Here is a 16944-nt window from a genome sequence, read left to right as displayed (position 1 = left end):
GGTGTCTTTGTGGCCTGCGTGCTGTAGTGTTATTTGCTGTGTTGTGTGGGCCTGTACCGAGCTTATCTGTGCTGTACTGTGCTGATCTCACTATGCTCATCCAGTGCTCTAAGCTGCTTGGGCTCCAGCCACCAGCATAGATGATATATCCCTGCCCCCCTCCTTCCCACATCTCTCACTCTGATTCATTGGCTATTTGTGTTGCCCATCCATCTGGGCCAACACAGAGGAAGGAAAGACACATGAAGACACATGGCTTTTTTGGAGCAGGGGGACTGCATTAAGCTGCTAGGGAAGAGATAGGGTCCTGGAGAAATGGTGGCCTAACAGAGGGAGAGGGAGGAAATATACCGAGGGAGAGGCAGCTGGAGAAACAGACCTGGAAAAAAAGATGTGTGGGCTACTCGGGGAGAGAAATGGATTTTCTAAAGGGACAAAGTAGAGATTCTTACTGACAGATTAAATGCTGAGAAAAAGACTGAGCCGAGGGGATGAAAGGGGAGCTAGATCAAAGATCATGACAGGGGGTTGATGGAGAAAAAAAAAAGGCTGGAAAAAGTTCAAACAACTTATTTTTTATGTCCTCAAAACGAACTTTGCATATTAATAAAAAAAACATATTACATATTCCAGCTGTTGTGACAGAGAGTGAAATCACATGGCTTTCATTTTCAGGCTAATCTCAGAGCTGGAAAATGCAGCAAGATTATTGTTCAGCTGCTCAGTGTTTACCCCTAATTGAAAAATGTAGTGTTGATAGTTTCACCAAGAGATTACCACCGTGGCGCTGCCCTTTAGGAAGACTGACCCTCTCTTACGAAGAAGCCACACAATCGCTGTCTTTCCTAATAAGGCTCTTTGGTGATCATTTCAATGGGCTAATTAGATCCTCGCTTCATTGTTCCAGTCGCCTATTGTCTCATTAGGAAAATGAATGAAATGTTATCGTTGTTATTTAAGGCTTGTTCAGGTGATTAAAAGCACAATGCAAAAGCATAAAGACACATCCAGATTTTCACAAATTAGGTTAGTGATATCACATCTCTTGAAACCAAAATGCTCCACTAACGTCCCCATACGACATCGACGAGGGCCTGGACTGATACTCTGGGCCCGGTGTGTGTGTGTGTGTGTGAAGAGGAGGTGGAGCACTATTGTGTCTCTGTGTGAGTGGGAGGGTCAGCTGAGATGAGGTGGGCGGGGCTCTTAATAGAAATAGGACAGCTTACACCATAATGAGAGTTTGTGTCTTGTGTGTTTTTGGTAGATAAAAAGCCTCCTGTGGTAGGGGACCGCTTCCTTCAGTGTGGCTCCACAAATGAATGAGCTCATACTGTAGCAGGGGTCTAAATAGGGTGAGTAATTTCAGGGCCCCGGCCCCCGGGGACTTTACGGCTGATCACACTATTCTGGGACAGGAATAAGATTGCCCCCTAGAGGCTCGGGGAAACCTAGATACTGAGGCACAAGAGGGAAGGAGAGAGACGATGAGGCTTTACCATATTTCAGTCAGGACCACTTTAGTCAAAGAACTTTATTTCCATTGCAGTAATATATACATTATATTTGGCGGTATGCTCTGCTCTGAGACCTCCCTGCCCATCCACGCGCATACGTGGATCCACGAGCCTACGTGGTAGCATGAGGCAAGGAGAGCACTCCTCCTTGCCCTTCCATGTGCATACATGGAAAGCCAAAGGCAGGGAGAGCAGCAGCAAAGACCCCCCCGGGTGCAGAACAGAGCCAGCATCAATAACACAGAATGATATTGGTTAGTCACACACAGTATTAAAGGAGGTGGTGGGGTGGAGGTGGGTTGCGAGCGGCTTTGTAGAAGAAGCAGCACAGGTAGCCAGGTTGAAGGAGCTTAAATAAGGCGCCCTGTATGAAATTTGCCAATGAATGCCTAGAAGGGAATCAGCTGATCTGTCAGATGATGCATCAGCCGATTGGCCGGCCTAAGATCGGCCGCCATCAGCTGACAGCTGTCATATGAGCAGCGCTTGACTTCATGGCCTGCATGAACTAACGCTACGCTCGATTTGCCACTTGGATGATTTCCTATATGAGGAGCCTACGTACTTTAAGCTTCTTCAGAGATAAGACCAAGGTACATCATGGTAAATGATGTTAGACTACTAAAGCACATCTTTAAGACAACATCAGTGGGTTTGATACTATAGAATATTAAGTTTCATAGAAACATAAAAATATCAATACACCTGAAATTGGACTGGATGTCATGTGTCCTTTGTGTGTGTGTCTGTGTGTGTGTGTGTGTGTGTGTGTGGGGAGGAAGCATCCAAAAGAAGGACATATTTGTTGGTGTCATGAAAGCACCCCTTGTCTGTGCATGAACCACTAAGTATGGGGTTTGCCGTCTACAGTATGTAGATTTGATGCATATAATCAAACGATGAAGATGTGTGTATTTAATGCATTTGATGTGCACGTTACATATTCCGTACAAGTCATGATGTTCAGATGTTTCAGTTGCCAACATATAATCAATCAAACCATGTATCTTGAACTGTATTTGCATGCGACTATGACACTTACTAAGAACTTGACAGCATCTAAAGCCACTCATTTCGAGTCACAGCAAACATTACCTTTCTAGCTAATGTCTGCCTACAAGCATGGACAAATATCTTGCCGGCTTGTTGGCAAACAAACCACAAGAAAGTAGACACCAGAGCTGCAACGATTCATCAATTAATTGTCAACTATTAGTTAGAGTAATTTTTTAAGAAAAGTCACAATTCTCTGATTCCAGCTTCTTAAATGTGAATATTTTCTGGTTTCTTTCCTCCTCTATGACAGTAAACTGAATATCTTTGAGTTTTGGACAAAACAAGATATTTGAGGACGTCATCTTGGGACATTTTTCACCATTTTCTGACATTATATAGACCAAACAACTAATCGATTAATCGAAACAATAATCGACAGATTAATTGACAATGAAAATAATCATTGGTTGCAGCCCTACTACAGTATGTAGATGGAGAACTTTAAGGCATATAATCAAACAATAAATATGTGTGTGTGTGTGTGTGTTAGGGCTGTTCCGAATACCAATTTTGGGGCTTCGAAGCTTCGGTGAGAAATATTCGAAGACATTCAAAGCATCGCAGCGCTAGAGGCTGACATGTTCTTCTGTCTGTCAATCTCCATCACCCCCATTTCAGTGCCCGGGACCGACAACAAACAGCGACAACCATCTGAGAATAACTAATAATAATTAATGTTGGCTATGAATAATTAATAATGTTGTGGGATTATTCCTTTATTTCATGGGCTATTTGGCGATTTGTACATTATTATTACATACTAAAAATTTTTTTTTACAAACAAACCATTCGAATAGTGATTTGGAGGTTGAATACCATGGCAACGGTCGAAGCTTCGAAGCATTGGGGTCAACCTTAGTGTGTGTTTAATGCATTTAATGAGCACATTAAATATTCTATACAAGTTATGGTGTGCAGACGTTTCAGTTGGCAACATATAGTTAGATTTATTCATCGGGCCTTCTTTGGTTTTGATGTTCAGTTCCAGATTTATATATTTATTTAGGTATTTATTACTTAGACTTAGATATCAGTTAGTTTATAGTTATAGTTTATAGTTTGTAATATAGTCAAAGATTGTTGATATCTGACAGTGTCAAATTAATCAAGTAATCAACTTTTTCCTGCTCCAAACTATTATTATATCGGCCTTTAAAAACCCACTATGGGTTGACCTCTATACATAGTCAATCAAACCATGTGTCTGGAACTATATTATGCGACTATGACACTTGACAACAGCTAAAGCCACTCATTTTGATTGACAGCAAACATTACCTTTCTAGCTAATATCTGCCTACAAGCATGGACAGATATCTTTCTGGCTTGTTGGCAAACAAACCAGGAGAAATTACACACTGCTTAAAAACTAACCTGCACATGAAGATTAGTCATTATGGATATGAACTGGTGTGGATCTACATCAGTACCACTGATAATACTGGTTTGTGCTTTGGCTTGTTACTAGCGCAACTTTGTTTACATTGTGTCTCATATTGCTGCCAGCTCAGCTGTCAGTCAGATAAATACACACATTTCCTCAATTATTATTCTATATTTATAATGATACCCTGATTTCCCTTAGTTTGTTTCTCAAGTGTTAATAAGTTCATTGTTTTTTAAAGACACTAATGCAGATACCTCCATTAGAACTTTCAAACCAAATCCAATTTTGAGATACAACTTGCAGCTTCTAGAAGCATTTCTGTTTAGCTGGTTCACCTTGTGGCCGTGTACACGCAGTTTCTCATCAAGGCGTGTGGTGCCGTATTGTAGTTTGGACTGGTTCTTTAAGGAGAGCAGTGTTTTGGGGTTTAGCGCTCTTCTCAGCTTTTGTTGGGAACAAGGTCACAGTCACCATTGTCCCAACTGTTTGTCTGTCTCTCTCTCACACCTGCTCATACACACAAACACACACACACACAAACAAATCAATGTCCTATTGACTTCTGACACTCACACTGCTGTTTTTGTGTTTCCTTGTAGAAACTGGCCTGGGAGGCGGAACAGCTTCAGAAGGAGCATGAATGGCAAGACGGTGTGACGGTAAAGTAGGACACACGCTCCTCTCCCTCCTTCTCCGAGACCTCTTCTTTCTTTTTCCCCTCTTCTTTTTCCAGGCTATTTGACTTACTAACTCTTTAATGACAATGTGATCAGCATCACAGAGACAATGTGGTAATAAAAAAAAAACAATAAGACACACAAACACAGTCCACATGTACGCAGGCACTCTGTAATTGCATACTGTTGGGGTTGTTATTTTCATAGTGTTCAGTATTATCTAATAGCATTTTCTGTCCGTTTTATTTCACAGGCCACAGCAAGTTGAACAATGCATTCTCTTGCAGCTGACCTTTAAAACACAAGAGATCCGCTCTTGAAATCCAAAAAAAAAAAGAAAGGAGAAATGGTATTACTCTGGTCCGTGTGTTTGACTGTGTGTGTTCATGAGCCTGCGTGCTCCACTGACTCTCAAATTTGCAAACACTCAAATGCCCCATGAACATGCATGCATACTGATGCACATGCACACACACATATCTAGATAGCCTCACCCGACAGATACACATGCACATTCCCTACTGTCATATCCTCTGTCTCCAGGGAGACGAGCTCGCTGTCATGGTACACTTCCCACAAATGGATTTTTAACCCAGCGCCTCCTGGGGGATATTTGAGGAAAGGCTTTAACTGATTTAAAACGAATAATTATGAGCCCTACTTCCCTGCAAAGTCCATTTCTATTCATGGTTGCTTACACTCTGAAGCTGTAGTCTTGGGGTGGCTGGGCTACACCCCTCCCACCCCCTACCTGCTGGTCCGAGGGAGGGAGCTGCAGTGCGGCTGTCCCTTCATCTTAGGCCTGAGGGGGGTTGATGCCTGCCTCTCCCCGCCCGGCTCCGATGCACCTTGATCGGATGTGTAGCCATGCAGGCAGTGGAGCCGGGGTCACAGTGACCACACACAGCACACCTGTTCATAAGTAGCTGCATCCAATATGGCATCAATACCTCCTCGAGTGGAAAAGCCAGCATTCTCTTTAATCCAACCCGGCCGCGCCAAAACCCCTCTCTTCTCCCTCTGTTTCTCCTCTTTCTCTTTTTCTCTTCTTGTCTCCGTCTCTCTTTCTGTCCACCGGCCTCATCCCCACCCTCACCCTCTGCACCCCCCTTCACATTCATATACCTTTTTCGTTATCTGTATGTGTCTCTAATCAGGCATGAAACAGTTGGAATATATCATATTGTTGCAAATACCGCAAAAGAATCCTAATGGTGCGCCTCTATTAATAATGTATTGGAGCTGATTTCATTTGCCTTTATAATTAGGCCAGGTAATGAATCTCAGCAGGGGCGACCGTGAAACCATTAAAAAAAAGAGGTGGAGGGGTGGGAGGGTTGGGAGGGGTGGGAGCGGTAGATATGCCACATCCTTGCACGAAGATTTTTCCTGTTTGTAGATTTTGCGCTTTCCTAATTTCTCTTTAGGTGAACACTCTGCTGACTGACACTCTAATTAGATTAGGGCTGCATGCTCTTTGGGCATATTAGGAGAAATGCGCCGCATCTTAAACTAGCAGGTGGAGCAGTCTGTCAAATGAAGAGAAAAGATGTTTATGCATGAGTGACGGTGCGTTTTGATAGAATTTGTGAGTGTGGGTGTGTGGTTTGGGGGGGGTTGAAAAAACGTAATGTGGTTGTTTGTGTTTGCCGGCGAGCAGGTATTTATTTGCATGTGTTTATTAACGGCAGGTTCTGTACCTGGCCCAGCCCATCTGCTCGCCGCGCCAAACTGGTGACATCATAGAAACTCAATGATACGCCTGTTCCTCATAGCGGCTGCCATCGCAGCTGTTACCGTAGCAATGGGAAGACCTCACTCGTCCTCTCTGTCTCGCACACACACATTCAAGCCTTTTCCCGGCCCTAACTGCAGAGCCAGTTTTCTGACCATCCCGACTGCTTGACATTATGGATGTCAAAATGTTGATCGTAACAACTGTTGTGATGGTCGTTCGGGGTTTTAAATTCATTGGAATGAAATGGTGTGTGAAATAGACATTAAAGTGTTGGATTGCTGCTGATTTCTCAAGGTCAGGAGCGCATCCCTCTGTGACACTCCACTATTGTGTTGGCAACAGAGTCATCCCAAGGTGACACAGTCATTTCAGTGCTGCTTTGCAATTCTCATAGGAAGGAGGGAGAACCAGCAACTTCAGAGCCAAATATCAAAACTCTTCTCTGTTTGGTGAACTGAAAATTGGCAGCAGAGTACTATGAAACCTTTCCGGAAAGCATTAGCACATCACTCATCTCTAATTTTTCTATTTCATTATGATGTTATGAAACGATCCTGGGTCCTACAGCTTTGACCCGGAAGCTGAATGCGAATAACGTTTTGGTTCGATTTAAATGTTGCTTTTCCATAGAATAATTCAAAGTGCAACAACACACATCTACAATAAGAAGGTCTATACTCAGATTTAAATATTTCAGAGAAACACTTTTAACTTGTAGACATTTTAAACACAGTAATAAAATTAACACAGTCAGCCAGCCAAAAGAATTGATATAAATCACAGCTGAAGTCTTAGTTGGCTAATATTCATAAGAATTCTTTGACTAATCAATTAGTTGTTTGAAGCTGAAAAAATCAATCAAATGATGATTGTGTTATTATCCATTTAGAGATTGAATGCACTCATGCAGAATGGTCTCTTAAAATCTAGGGCTTATTAAAGAGCAAAGCATATTTGTGGATATTACGCCGATGCCAGAAATGTGGCAATCATTTTCAGGTAATGAATATTGATTTCTGTTTTATTATTCTTATAAAAGACCATAAAAATGGCTGAAAGTCAACAAAAGAAATCTTATTGAACCAAGGCCTTAAGGACTGATGACCTATCAACGTGGATAGTAGAGACTTGGTACAGTAGGTCTAATAATGAAACACCGGCCTGGTAAAAATATTACTTGGTCGAAATAAACCCTTAATTCACAGAGTTAGATGTGAAAATATGCCGGCTCTCGCTATCTCTCTCTCTCTCTCCATTAAATTAGCTAAATAAAATGACAAACATCGGCCAAAAAACTCCCCCCCACCCAAAAAAAACAACTGGGGATGTACTTAGCCAATTGCCGATAGCCAATATATTCGTCCAAGCGCCCAACCCTATTTATCACTTTAAGTACTGAAGTCAAAGTTCTGTCATTCTTTGACAACCAAATTCTCAGATAAGTTAAATGACGTTATCTTTGTGGATATCACTTTTATTTAATTGTATTAATCATTAATGTTGGTGCATATTCATGGTGAGGCTGAGTACTTATGCTAGGTTTGGTGGGAGAGACGATGTGGGAAGAAATAGCACCAGATTGGGCTTGTGCACCATATGCCACCAGTGCTATTACCTTCTGGAACCAGCTTATTGTGTATGGCAGCTTGCCATACACAATATATTATGACATTTTAATATATTATGACACATTAGTATTTTGACCAGCTAAAATATAATTTGATATATCTGAATTAAATGTTTATAATAGTCAGAATTGCAGATATCTCCTATCATTTGACAAAATGGCTTCTTTACGTCTGTAATGTCATTATTGATACCATATCTTAAAACTACTTCTGACCAATAAAAATATATTTGGAGATATCTTGGTCCGACTGATCACAATGTAATTATGACTCAATAATGCATTCGCAGTTGAGGAGTTTTACAGTTTTCTGTCCAAACCTAGAAAGAAAGATAAAAACTGAAATCTCATAGATGCTTCTTTTATGTCTCTGCATGCCGTTTGAATGTATGATAAATGGTGAGCTTGGCCTAGTTTAGCTCAGGTCATGCATGTGTGTGGGTTCAGTGACAATGACTAATGCTGAGGGTTTAATACTTTGTAATGGTTAGCCTACGGTTAACACAAGGACAGTACAAACAATACCCTCACGATTACATAACCATCTGAAATACTCGTCCCTCTGTGGGAGCACGTACTGTATTCAACAATTCTATTACACTTTAAACTACGTTCAAAATAGTTTGATTAGTGATATTAGTCAGCAATTTGTGAGCTTACAAAGTTTAGTTTAGTTTGAATAAGCATCCATCTTTGGAAAACTTTAAAGGAGCAATATGTAGCACTGACAGCTAGCGTTTTAAAATGGGTACAGCAGTCCAAAGTCAAAACACTCAAGCGGTGGCCCGTCCACTCATCCGGTGTGACTGATAGCAGTTAGTAGGGGTGGAACGGTTTGTGAATTTGACCCGAACCGTTCGGTTCACAACGTTCGATTTGGTCCGCGACATCCTTTTGGTTCGCCGTTACCCAAACAGCTGTTTATGTCTACTATTCGCACGCGCGGAACAGAAACTCAGGAGAGTGAGTTTTATCCGGAAAGTTTTGGCAGCGCACCAGGAATGTTAGCAGCGCTGTAGCGCCCAGTAGCTCATGATAGTCGAGTTAAACTGACAACGATTTGGTCAAACTGCACGCCGACACTGTTCAATTGAAGTCGGGTTTATACGTGGACACTTACGATGGCATCACCTGAATGAGTCGATTAGCGGAGCAAAACAAAAGCAGACTGGACGGAGAGTCTGTTCCCCCACAGCATTCAGGCAGCCTCCCACTGCAGATTCACACCGTGCCAAAGTAACATCTAATGCTAGAAGAGTGTTTATCGCTGCATATACGACCACACTCCATCGTAAACTATACAGAATTGAAGCACTTTAGCAAACTAGCATAAGCAGCAGTTGAGGATTTACCAAAAGCCTTAAGATGGAACATTAGACACATTTGTGATTTTATTTTTGTAAAAAAAAAAATCTCATTGACAATATGTCAGTATTTGAGTGCCTTAACCGTTATAGTACGAATTATGACCAATGAGCTACTGTTGAATGAGTGGCAGATAAAAAGCTACGTTTTTTAGCAGTTCTGGTTGAGCTTATGCTTCAATGTATGGCCTTAGTTTATAATTTCATCATATTTATATGAAAATAACAAAGCTGCATTTTTTTGTTTGCTCTAATTACTGTAGACCTACCTTTCAATTAATATTTGTCAATGAAGAAGCGTTTATGTTCCTTATGTAAGCCATACTTTTGATAAAGCAAACATTTGTTAACTTATTTTTGCCAAATAAATGAAAAACATGTTGAAATCAGAACATGACCTCCTCGCTGTAACATAAATGAACCGAACCGAACCGAAAACCGTGACCCCAAAACCGTGATATGAACCGAACCGTGAATTTTGTGAACCTAGCAGTTAGCGTATATTAGCATCACGCCGTTAGCCTCTGGCCAGCAGCAGTAGTGATAATGTTTGCTCTGTATCAGGCAACTGTTTGCTAATGTTAGTCATATAAACGTATTAATGTGTTCAGAATGTGTTCACAACTTGTTTCTGTCAGTTATTGTGGGTTTAAAGATGTATTTTCCTATCTTTGTGCGGAGTTGCCATTAATCCATTCAATGATAAAGCTAAGGTTGGATCATCTCACCTTTTAACATAATAATCCTCCGAACTGCACAGAGATATAAAAATTGCATCAACTAGTCTTTTTTTTTTTTTTTTTTTAAATCTTTGTGAAATTATTCCAAAACCAAACTATCCTGCTAATTAACTAATTGGAAAATTGGCTCCGGTTAGCATCATTTTCAAACTACTAATATGATAACAGCTACGTTATCATCAGTCGGCTGTTCAGCCACTCATCTCCCATCATATAGTGGCGCCAGATGATGACCACTGTCGCTTAGCTGAAGGAGGGTCGACACGATGTGCAACACGTTGGAACAGAGACACAAGATTGGATGAAAGAAAGGACCCCGAGATTGTGGAGATTGGAGGAAGACATGTACTCTCCATCAGATTGCGATGTGGCAGCTGCTGTACGTTTGAAATGCATTAGTGCTAATAGCGGTGCCATTAGGGGAGAGAGAGGCACTCTGTTGATGGGTTGCCATGATGAAACCAGGGAGAGGGTGGTGACAAAGAGAGGCACGGAGGGAGAGAGAGGTGCAAGTGAGGAAGCAAGTGAGTGAGGGAAGAAGGTATAAGAGACGGAGAAAACGGGAAACAGAGATGGAGCCATCTTCCAGGCCATTTACCGCAATCATCACTCTCTAATCAATCAAGCCTTTCATCATAGGACAACACAATCTCTCCTTTTCTTTCTCTTCCTCTCCCTCTGCCTCTTTCTCTCCTCATCTCCACTCAGCCACCCACTCTCATACATAACAGTGGTATTCATGTGACCTCTTTCTTGCTCTTCAAACATGTATGTTCATTGGTACCTACAATAATAGTCATACAATTCATAGCCTACAGTGTTTTTCCCCCTATGCTAATAGCCTGCGCTTTTCTCAGTCATACTTTGCCAATGTTTTTAATTAGATACTGTAAATTCTTCAGTGGCGATCAACGGTAGCTACATTTAGCCAGTATTCCAGACACGTTTACTGTCTTAAAGTCACAATAGGTCCCCTCAGAGGTGTAACATGACCTTAAGTGTGAGGCGCACTAGCCAGAGTTGCAAGGGTTTGTTCACTTGACCAACTTCGGCTCCTTTCATAATGCCTCTATTTGAGATAATTGGCCCTTCAGAGGAAATGAGTGAGAATCATTGTGGCGACTCTCAGCCCAACCCTCGAAGCTACCAGCTCCATTAGCCACAGAATACATTAGTCTTATGAAGGCTGCCTTTGACAGATTCAAATTCAGATTCTGGTAAAATAGACAGAAATGAAGGGACGCCTCACTCTGGCTTTGTTTCACCGCGCTCTACTCTCATTTTTTTTTTATGTCATTTCTCCTCCTTTTTTTGTCTTTTGGAAACATTGCCAAACCTCTGTTTTCATCTCTCTCTGGATTAACTAAAACAGGCAGCAATTGACCATTCATCCAAGCACATGCATTTCAGTGTTTGTTAGCAAATCTTTTCCTGCTGAATTGTGACATTTTTCCTTCCCCCTACTGTCATTAGTTAAGCTGAACCAACAGGATGGATAATAATTAGCCACGTAGTGGTGTTTTATCTGAAAGTGATTCATATCAGTTTAGTTTTTTCTTACTATCATTTTGTGCTCATTTTGCCTGTTCTGTATTTCCTGAACTGCATATCTGTCCCTCGTTTTTAAAGCCAGATGCAGACCTTCTAAATAACAAAATTGATTTTGCCAACCATCTACTGTCAGCACCACAACAACCAAAACTCAAAAGGATCTCCATAGCGAAGGCCCGAGAGGGGGAGGTTGGAATATAGCTACGTGTGTGAACCCTTTTTTTAAATGCACAGTGCTTATTTCAAACACGGATAAGCATAGCCACACGGTATAATCGCAAATAAACTGCATCTATTTTCATTGTGAGCATTTTTTTTTATTATTCCTTATGGTGGCGCTGAGACAGAGCGCTCGCAGCCTGCCGAGCACGTAATGGAACTCATAAACAGTGTTATCACTGAATCCTGAGCCATGGAGCGGACTTCCATCTGCTCGCCACTGGAAGGGAAAGAAATGAGGAGGGGCAATGTGGAGAGAAATTCCTACAGTATGCAATTTAGCAGAGTCTCCTCCCGATCAAATGTATCTGATGGTGTGGATGCCTCAGTAGAAACTGGACCGAGCTTTTACTTATACTCGATACGGAGATGCATCTGTAATGGACGCACAAAAAAAGAAAGCTTGGTGTGTGTCTGCGTGGATCAAGCATCATTTGATCAGTTGATCAATTAGTATTATGTCAATACAGGACTTAACTGCAGCTTCTCCCTCTTCCTGAGCTCTCCTGTCGTCACTTTCTATCAACCGCTGCTCTGCTCACAGCTCTGATCAGGCGTCTGGTTGCTGTGGTGACCCAACAGTTTGGTAATTTCAGCTTCTTGATTGCAGACCACTGTAATTTGCGTAAGTGGTGCTCTCCAAGGTAGAAATGACCTTTTCTCCGACTCTTTTTCTCTCCACCGCCCCTTTCTGTTTCTCCACATCTCGCCCCTAATGTTCCTCTGCTGCTTCAAGAGAGACCTCTTGAAAACTCGTGCTGTTCTACACTCGAGGAAGGGGGACATTGGCGAAGTCTAAAATGACTCGGAATGGAAGAAGCACTGAAGTACTGGAACAGGTAATGAGAAACGCTGTAAGCCTCGGTCAGTAAGCCTTCCGTCAGTAGCAGCGTGGCCAACTGTGATGCAGCGTGCTAGCCAGGACGGAGGGTTGAGAGAGTGGCCTCCATGTCTAAATCCCACTGATCGATCCACCCAGCCTCACGGGAGACGGAAATCAATAGTCAGAGAAAATCCAGCTAGCCTCGATTTTCCCATTTCAACACATAGCCAACACCCATGAAATGTTATTTTTAAGGCTCTTCTGGTCAAAGCAGAAGGGAAAATGGACTGTTTGGTTTATTTCTGTATGTCAATATTTTCTCTTTTCTAATCTAGACTTTTTTTATAGCTTAAGACATTAAATGATACATAGATTGTTTTATTGCCAGAAAATGATTCAACATCAAACATTTGTTTTAGCCATTTTATGGCCATTTCTTTTTTTATCAGAGTTGACATTAGATATGACAGGAAATGAAGGGATAGAGATGGCATGAGAACATTAATAGCAGTGGTTCCCAGCTTGAGCGAGGATGCTGTGGTTCATGGCCAGTACCTTATACCCCGAGGCCACCAACGCACCGTGATAACAATTATAATTCCAGACCGAAATTAATTACTTTTGAAAAATTGATGGTTCTAGCTTATCAAATGTGACCATTTGTTGCCTTTCTACTATTGTGAGTTGAATATTTTTGGGTTATAGACAGCTGGTTGGACAAAAAAAAAGCAATTTGGGGACGTCATGTTGTGCTCTGGTGATGGGCTTTTTTCACTATTGTCAGACATGTAAAGGCCCGGTCACACCAAGCCGACGGTCAATCAGCTTAAAGGAATCAGTGCACGAGAAGAGAAACGGACGAGAGAAAAGCAAGGAAACCAGTAAAGTCAAGAGGAAAAACACTGAAGGCTCTTCTCATTTTTCATCTTCATCTCATCTGATCATTTCAATGCACAGGTATTTTTACAACGACATGGCCATCTGGAATGAAGCTAAGTGGTGAGTGAGAGTAGTGTGAAAATGGTCGGTAAATAAAAACAACGGCTTATATATTCGCCGTCCTCGGTATTCTGGTTTCCCTTTTTGAATGACAAATACAGACTACCGTTACCTGCTGGTAGGGAAAGTTATTTCCTCTCACGCAGACACAGAACATACGTGCTAACTGGCTGTAGTCTTTGTGTTGTGTTCGAGTGCAACTTTTTGGCCAAGACAAAACGACGTGAGGCGACACAACAGTCGGCCCTCATTGCAGCTAGTTCTTTGATGTCGGACTTTATAGACTAAACGAGTGGTTCTCAACCTTTTCGATTCGCGGCCCCCCAGAATTTTCAGGTTGATGTTTGACTCTCACAAACAATCAATAAAATCTATTCAAAGGCAAATTATATCACTGGTACAGGCGATGCGATGTTAAAAAACATTTCCCAGTCTAAAATATGTTATTTTATTTTGAATGTGTTTTTTTTTTTTTCCCTTTCTCCACAACCATCTCGCGACCCCCTTGGGGGACCCAACCCCCAGGTTGAGAACCACTTGACTAAACGATTAATCATTCATTTAGTCCCAATTAAAAGGGATGTATGCAGAAAAAACATCCATCCATTATCTGTAACCGCTTATCCTGTTCAGGGTCGCGGGGGTGTTGCTGACATTGGGTGAAGGCGGGGTACACCTTGGACAGGTCGCCAGACTGTCACAGGGCTGACACACAGAGACAGACAACCATTCACTCTCACATTCACACCTATGGGCAATTTAGAGTCAACAATTAACCTTTGGATTGTGGGAGGAAACCGGAGTCCCCGGAGAAAACCCACGCTAACACGGGAGAACATGCAAACTTCACACAGAAAGGCCCCAAGCCGGATTCTAACCTGCGACCCTCTTGCTGAGGCGACAGTGCTATCCACTGCACCACCGTGCCACTCTAGAAAAAACTTTTATATTTTATTTCCAAGGCTTCTCTGTGCTCCAGTCTACCAAGGTGTTCCAGGAAAGCGATGCGTGTGAGCGGGCAGGTTGTCATTTTGTGCGTGATGACCTGCCTGCCTGCTCTGGTTATAGTGTTTGTTCGGTATATTCTGTCCCTGCTGTCCTTGGTGCCTGTCTGCAGATATCTTAAAGCAGGCTTCCCTTTGTCATTTGAATGTTCAAATCATTGTGAGGGACAGCAAGGCATCTGATGGAAATGATTACGGGGTCGAAAATAACAGGTTTCCTTTGGTCGGCGCTGATTGTTGATTGGCCACTCTCAGTCAGCCTGTGAAGAGGGGGTGGTGACTTTTCAGGACTCTATGGACTAGCAGTGGTAAAATGGCTGAAAAACAGCAGTGAAATGAAAAGCTGTATTCAACCCTCGAGGAAAATGGAACCTGGAAACATTTCACACATGTAAGTGGAGTGTCATACCAGGGCTGCAATGGGATTGGACGGGGACGTCCAAACCGAGCACCGGTTTGTTTGTGATTGGTCACCCCGGCTACAGATGCCGTAAAAAATGTTCGACGTAGATAATTGCATTTGCGTTATCAAATCCCTCTGGAATCCAATGATAGTGTTAATATTGCCATGGCCTGTTTATCTTATTTGTCTTTATTTGGTGTTACGGCACCTCTTTGCTGCTTCCCCCTCCGATGATCAGATTGGGGGCTTGTTTGGGAGGTGTTGGCATGCGTGTGTCATGTTGGATAGGCTTTTTATCTGGCACTGTGTCCGTGCAGTGTGGTGATGCTATCAGCGTTAAAACCTGCTCCTCAATGGAGCCCTGTCAGCCAACAATGGAGAGCAGCATTACCCAGAGTGCAGCAGGACAAAGCCCTCTTTCGTTATCGCAGGATTGGAATATTCAGACAGATTTAACTGCTTTTACCAAGGGGGAAGTGTCAGGCTCTGAAAGAAAGAGAGAGAGAGAGAGAGAAAAAGAGAGGGAGCGGGGAAAAGAGGAGAAAAATGGGATTCTGTGACCTGCAGGATGTTTACAAAGAGAGATTTATAGAGCAGAAATTGCAGATTCATGGGTGAAATTGGGGGCATGAAATGTAACTGTGTAACCTTCATATTTCTTTAAATTGTGTAGTCTTAATTTCACAATCATCTCAACTTCTCTCTTCCTCAATTGTTCTCCCTCCTCCTCACTCCCTCTTCTATCTCGTGGGTTGCTGCCCATCTTTGTGAGGGTCTTTTGAAGTGAGCGTACAGTTAGAGGAGGCATGGCGCTCTGTCTGAAGAGGAGCAAGACATTGATGAGATGTGCATGGAGAATGTCATTTACTTTGCTGAATTTGCACTGTGTATTGGAGCTTTAATCTGGGGGCACATTTGTTTATTGGCATACAAATGAACATCTGCATGGAGCTATGCTTGGACGCCGTGGTCTCAGCAGCTCCCTAATCGCTTAAAAGCCCGGAGATGCGGAGCATGCCAATGAGAGAGCGAGAGCGAGAGAGAGAGAGCGAGAGAGAGAGAGAGAGAGAGAGAGAGAGAGAGGGAGGCAGCCGCGCCCAAGGCCTCTGTCATGCACTCCTTTATCTGAGTTTCACTCCAGCTCAATAGCTCTCTCCTTCTCTCTGTCTTCCAGGCGAACAGTTTAATTTTCAGTTTGCAGGTTGACTCTTTATTGACTTGACATTATGAAGAGGCATTATGGTAACCTTCAGTGGTTAACTTTAAATATAGAAAAAAAAATCAATTGCAACAAGTTATATTTAAAGATGCCCTTGTATTATAAATAAAGATGACATTTTATTTATTTAAAAGTTGCTTGTAATTCTGTTATTTGTTTTGGCTATTATATTGTTCTTATTCTTTTTTTTATTTCATCATTGTGGCCAGAAGAGTTTACCTGAACAATGATGAGATAATAGAGATGATGACGATACAATAGTTTTAATGGACAGATTTAGGTCTTTAGTAGATCAGCAGTTGCATTGTAAATGTTATAATGTTCAGTGTTTGTTGAACTTATATGCTCGTCTTAGGGGCTGCAGTTTATGGTGCTGTTGAATTGTATCACATTATAGTGAGAGAGTTTTCTAGTATTTTGTCTTAACTATTAATATTAATTAGGGTATTCTCATTCAACGATTCGTATGATATCTTACAAAAAGTTATTCCACCTTTTTGTTTTCCTTCGAATGTCCAGCACCACGTGTCAATTACTGCTCGTTACATGCATACGGTCACAGGAAAAAACTTGATTAGGTTTAGGCAACAAAAATATTTATTTAGGTTTAGGCAACAAAA

The 16944-nt window shown here is 41.9% G+C and overlaps 1 protein-coding gene across 3 annotated transcripts in view; it reads left to right on the top strand.

Annotated features, from left to right (window-relative positions):
• The window catches only part of LOC119487246 (voltage-dependent calcium channel subunit alpha-2/delta-2-like), a 179498-nt gene that overhangs the window by 87349 nt on the left and 75205 nt on the right, over positions 1-16944 (top strand). For all 3 annotated transcript variants that reach the window (XM_037767976.1, XM_037767968.1, XM_037767959.1), the window contains exon 4: positions 4560-4619. In XM_037767976.1, the coding sequence (XP_037623904.1) occupies positions 4560-4619 (60 nt within the window). The remainder of the gene's footprint in view (positions 1-4559; positions 4620-16944) is intronic.

Source organism: Sebastes umbrosus, chromosome 1 (assembly GCF_015220745.1).
Source record: "Sebastes umbrosus isolate fSebUmb1 chromosome 1, fSebUmb1.pri, whole genome shotgun sequence".
NCBI classification, from domain to species: Eukaryota; Metazoa; Chordata; class Actinopteri; order Perciformes; family Sebastidae; genus Sebastes; species Sebastes umbrosus.
This window is presented reverse-complemented; position numbering and strand designations above follow the sequence as displayed.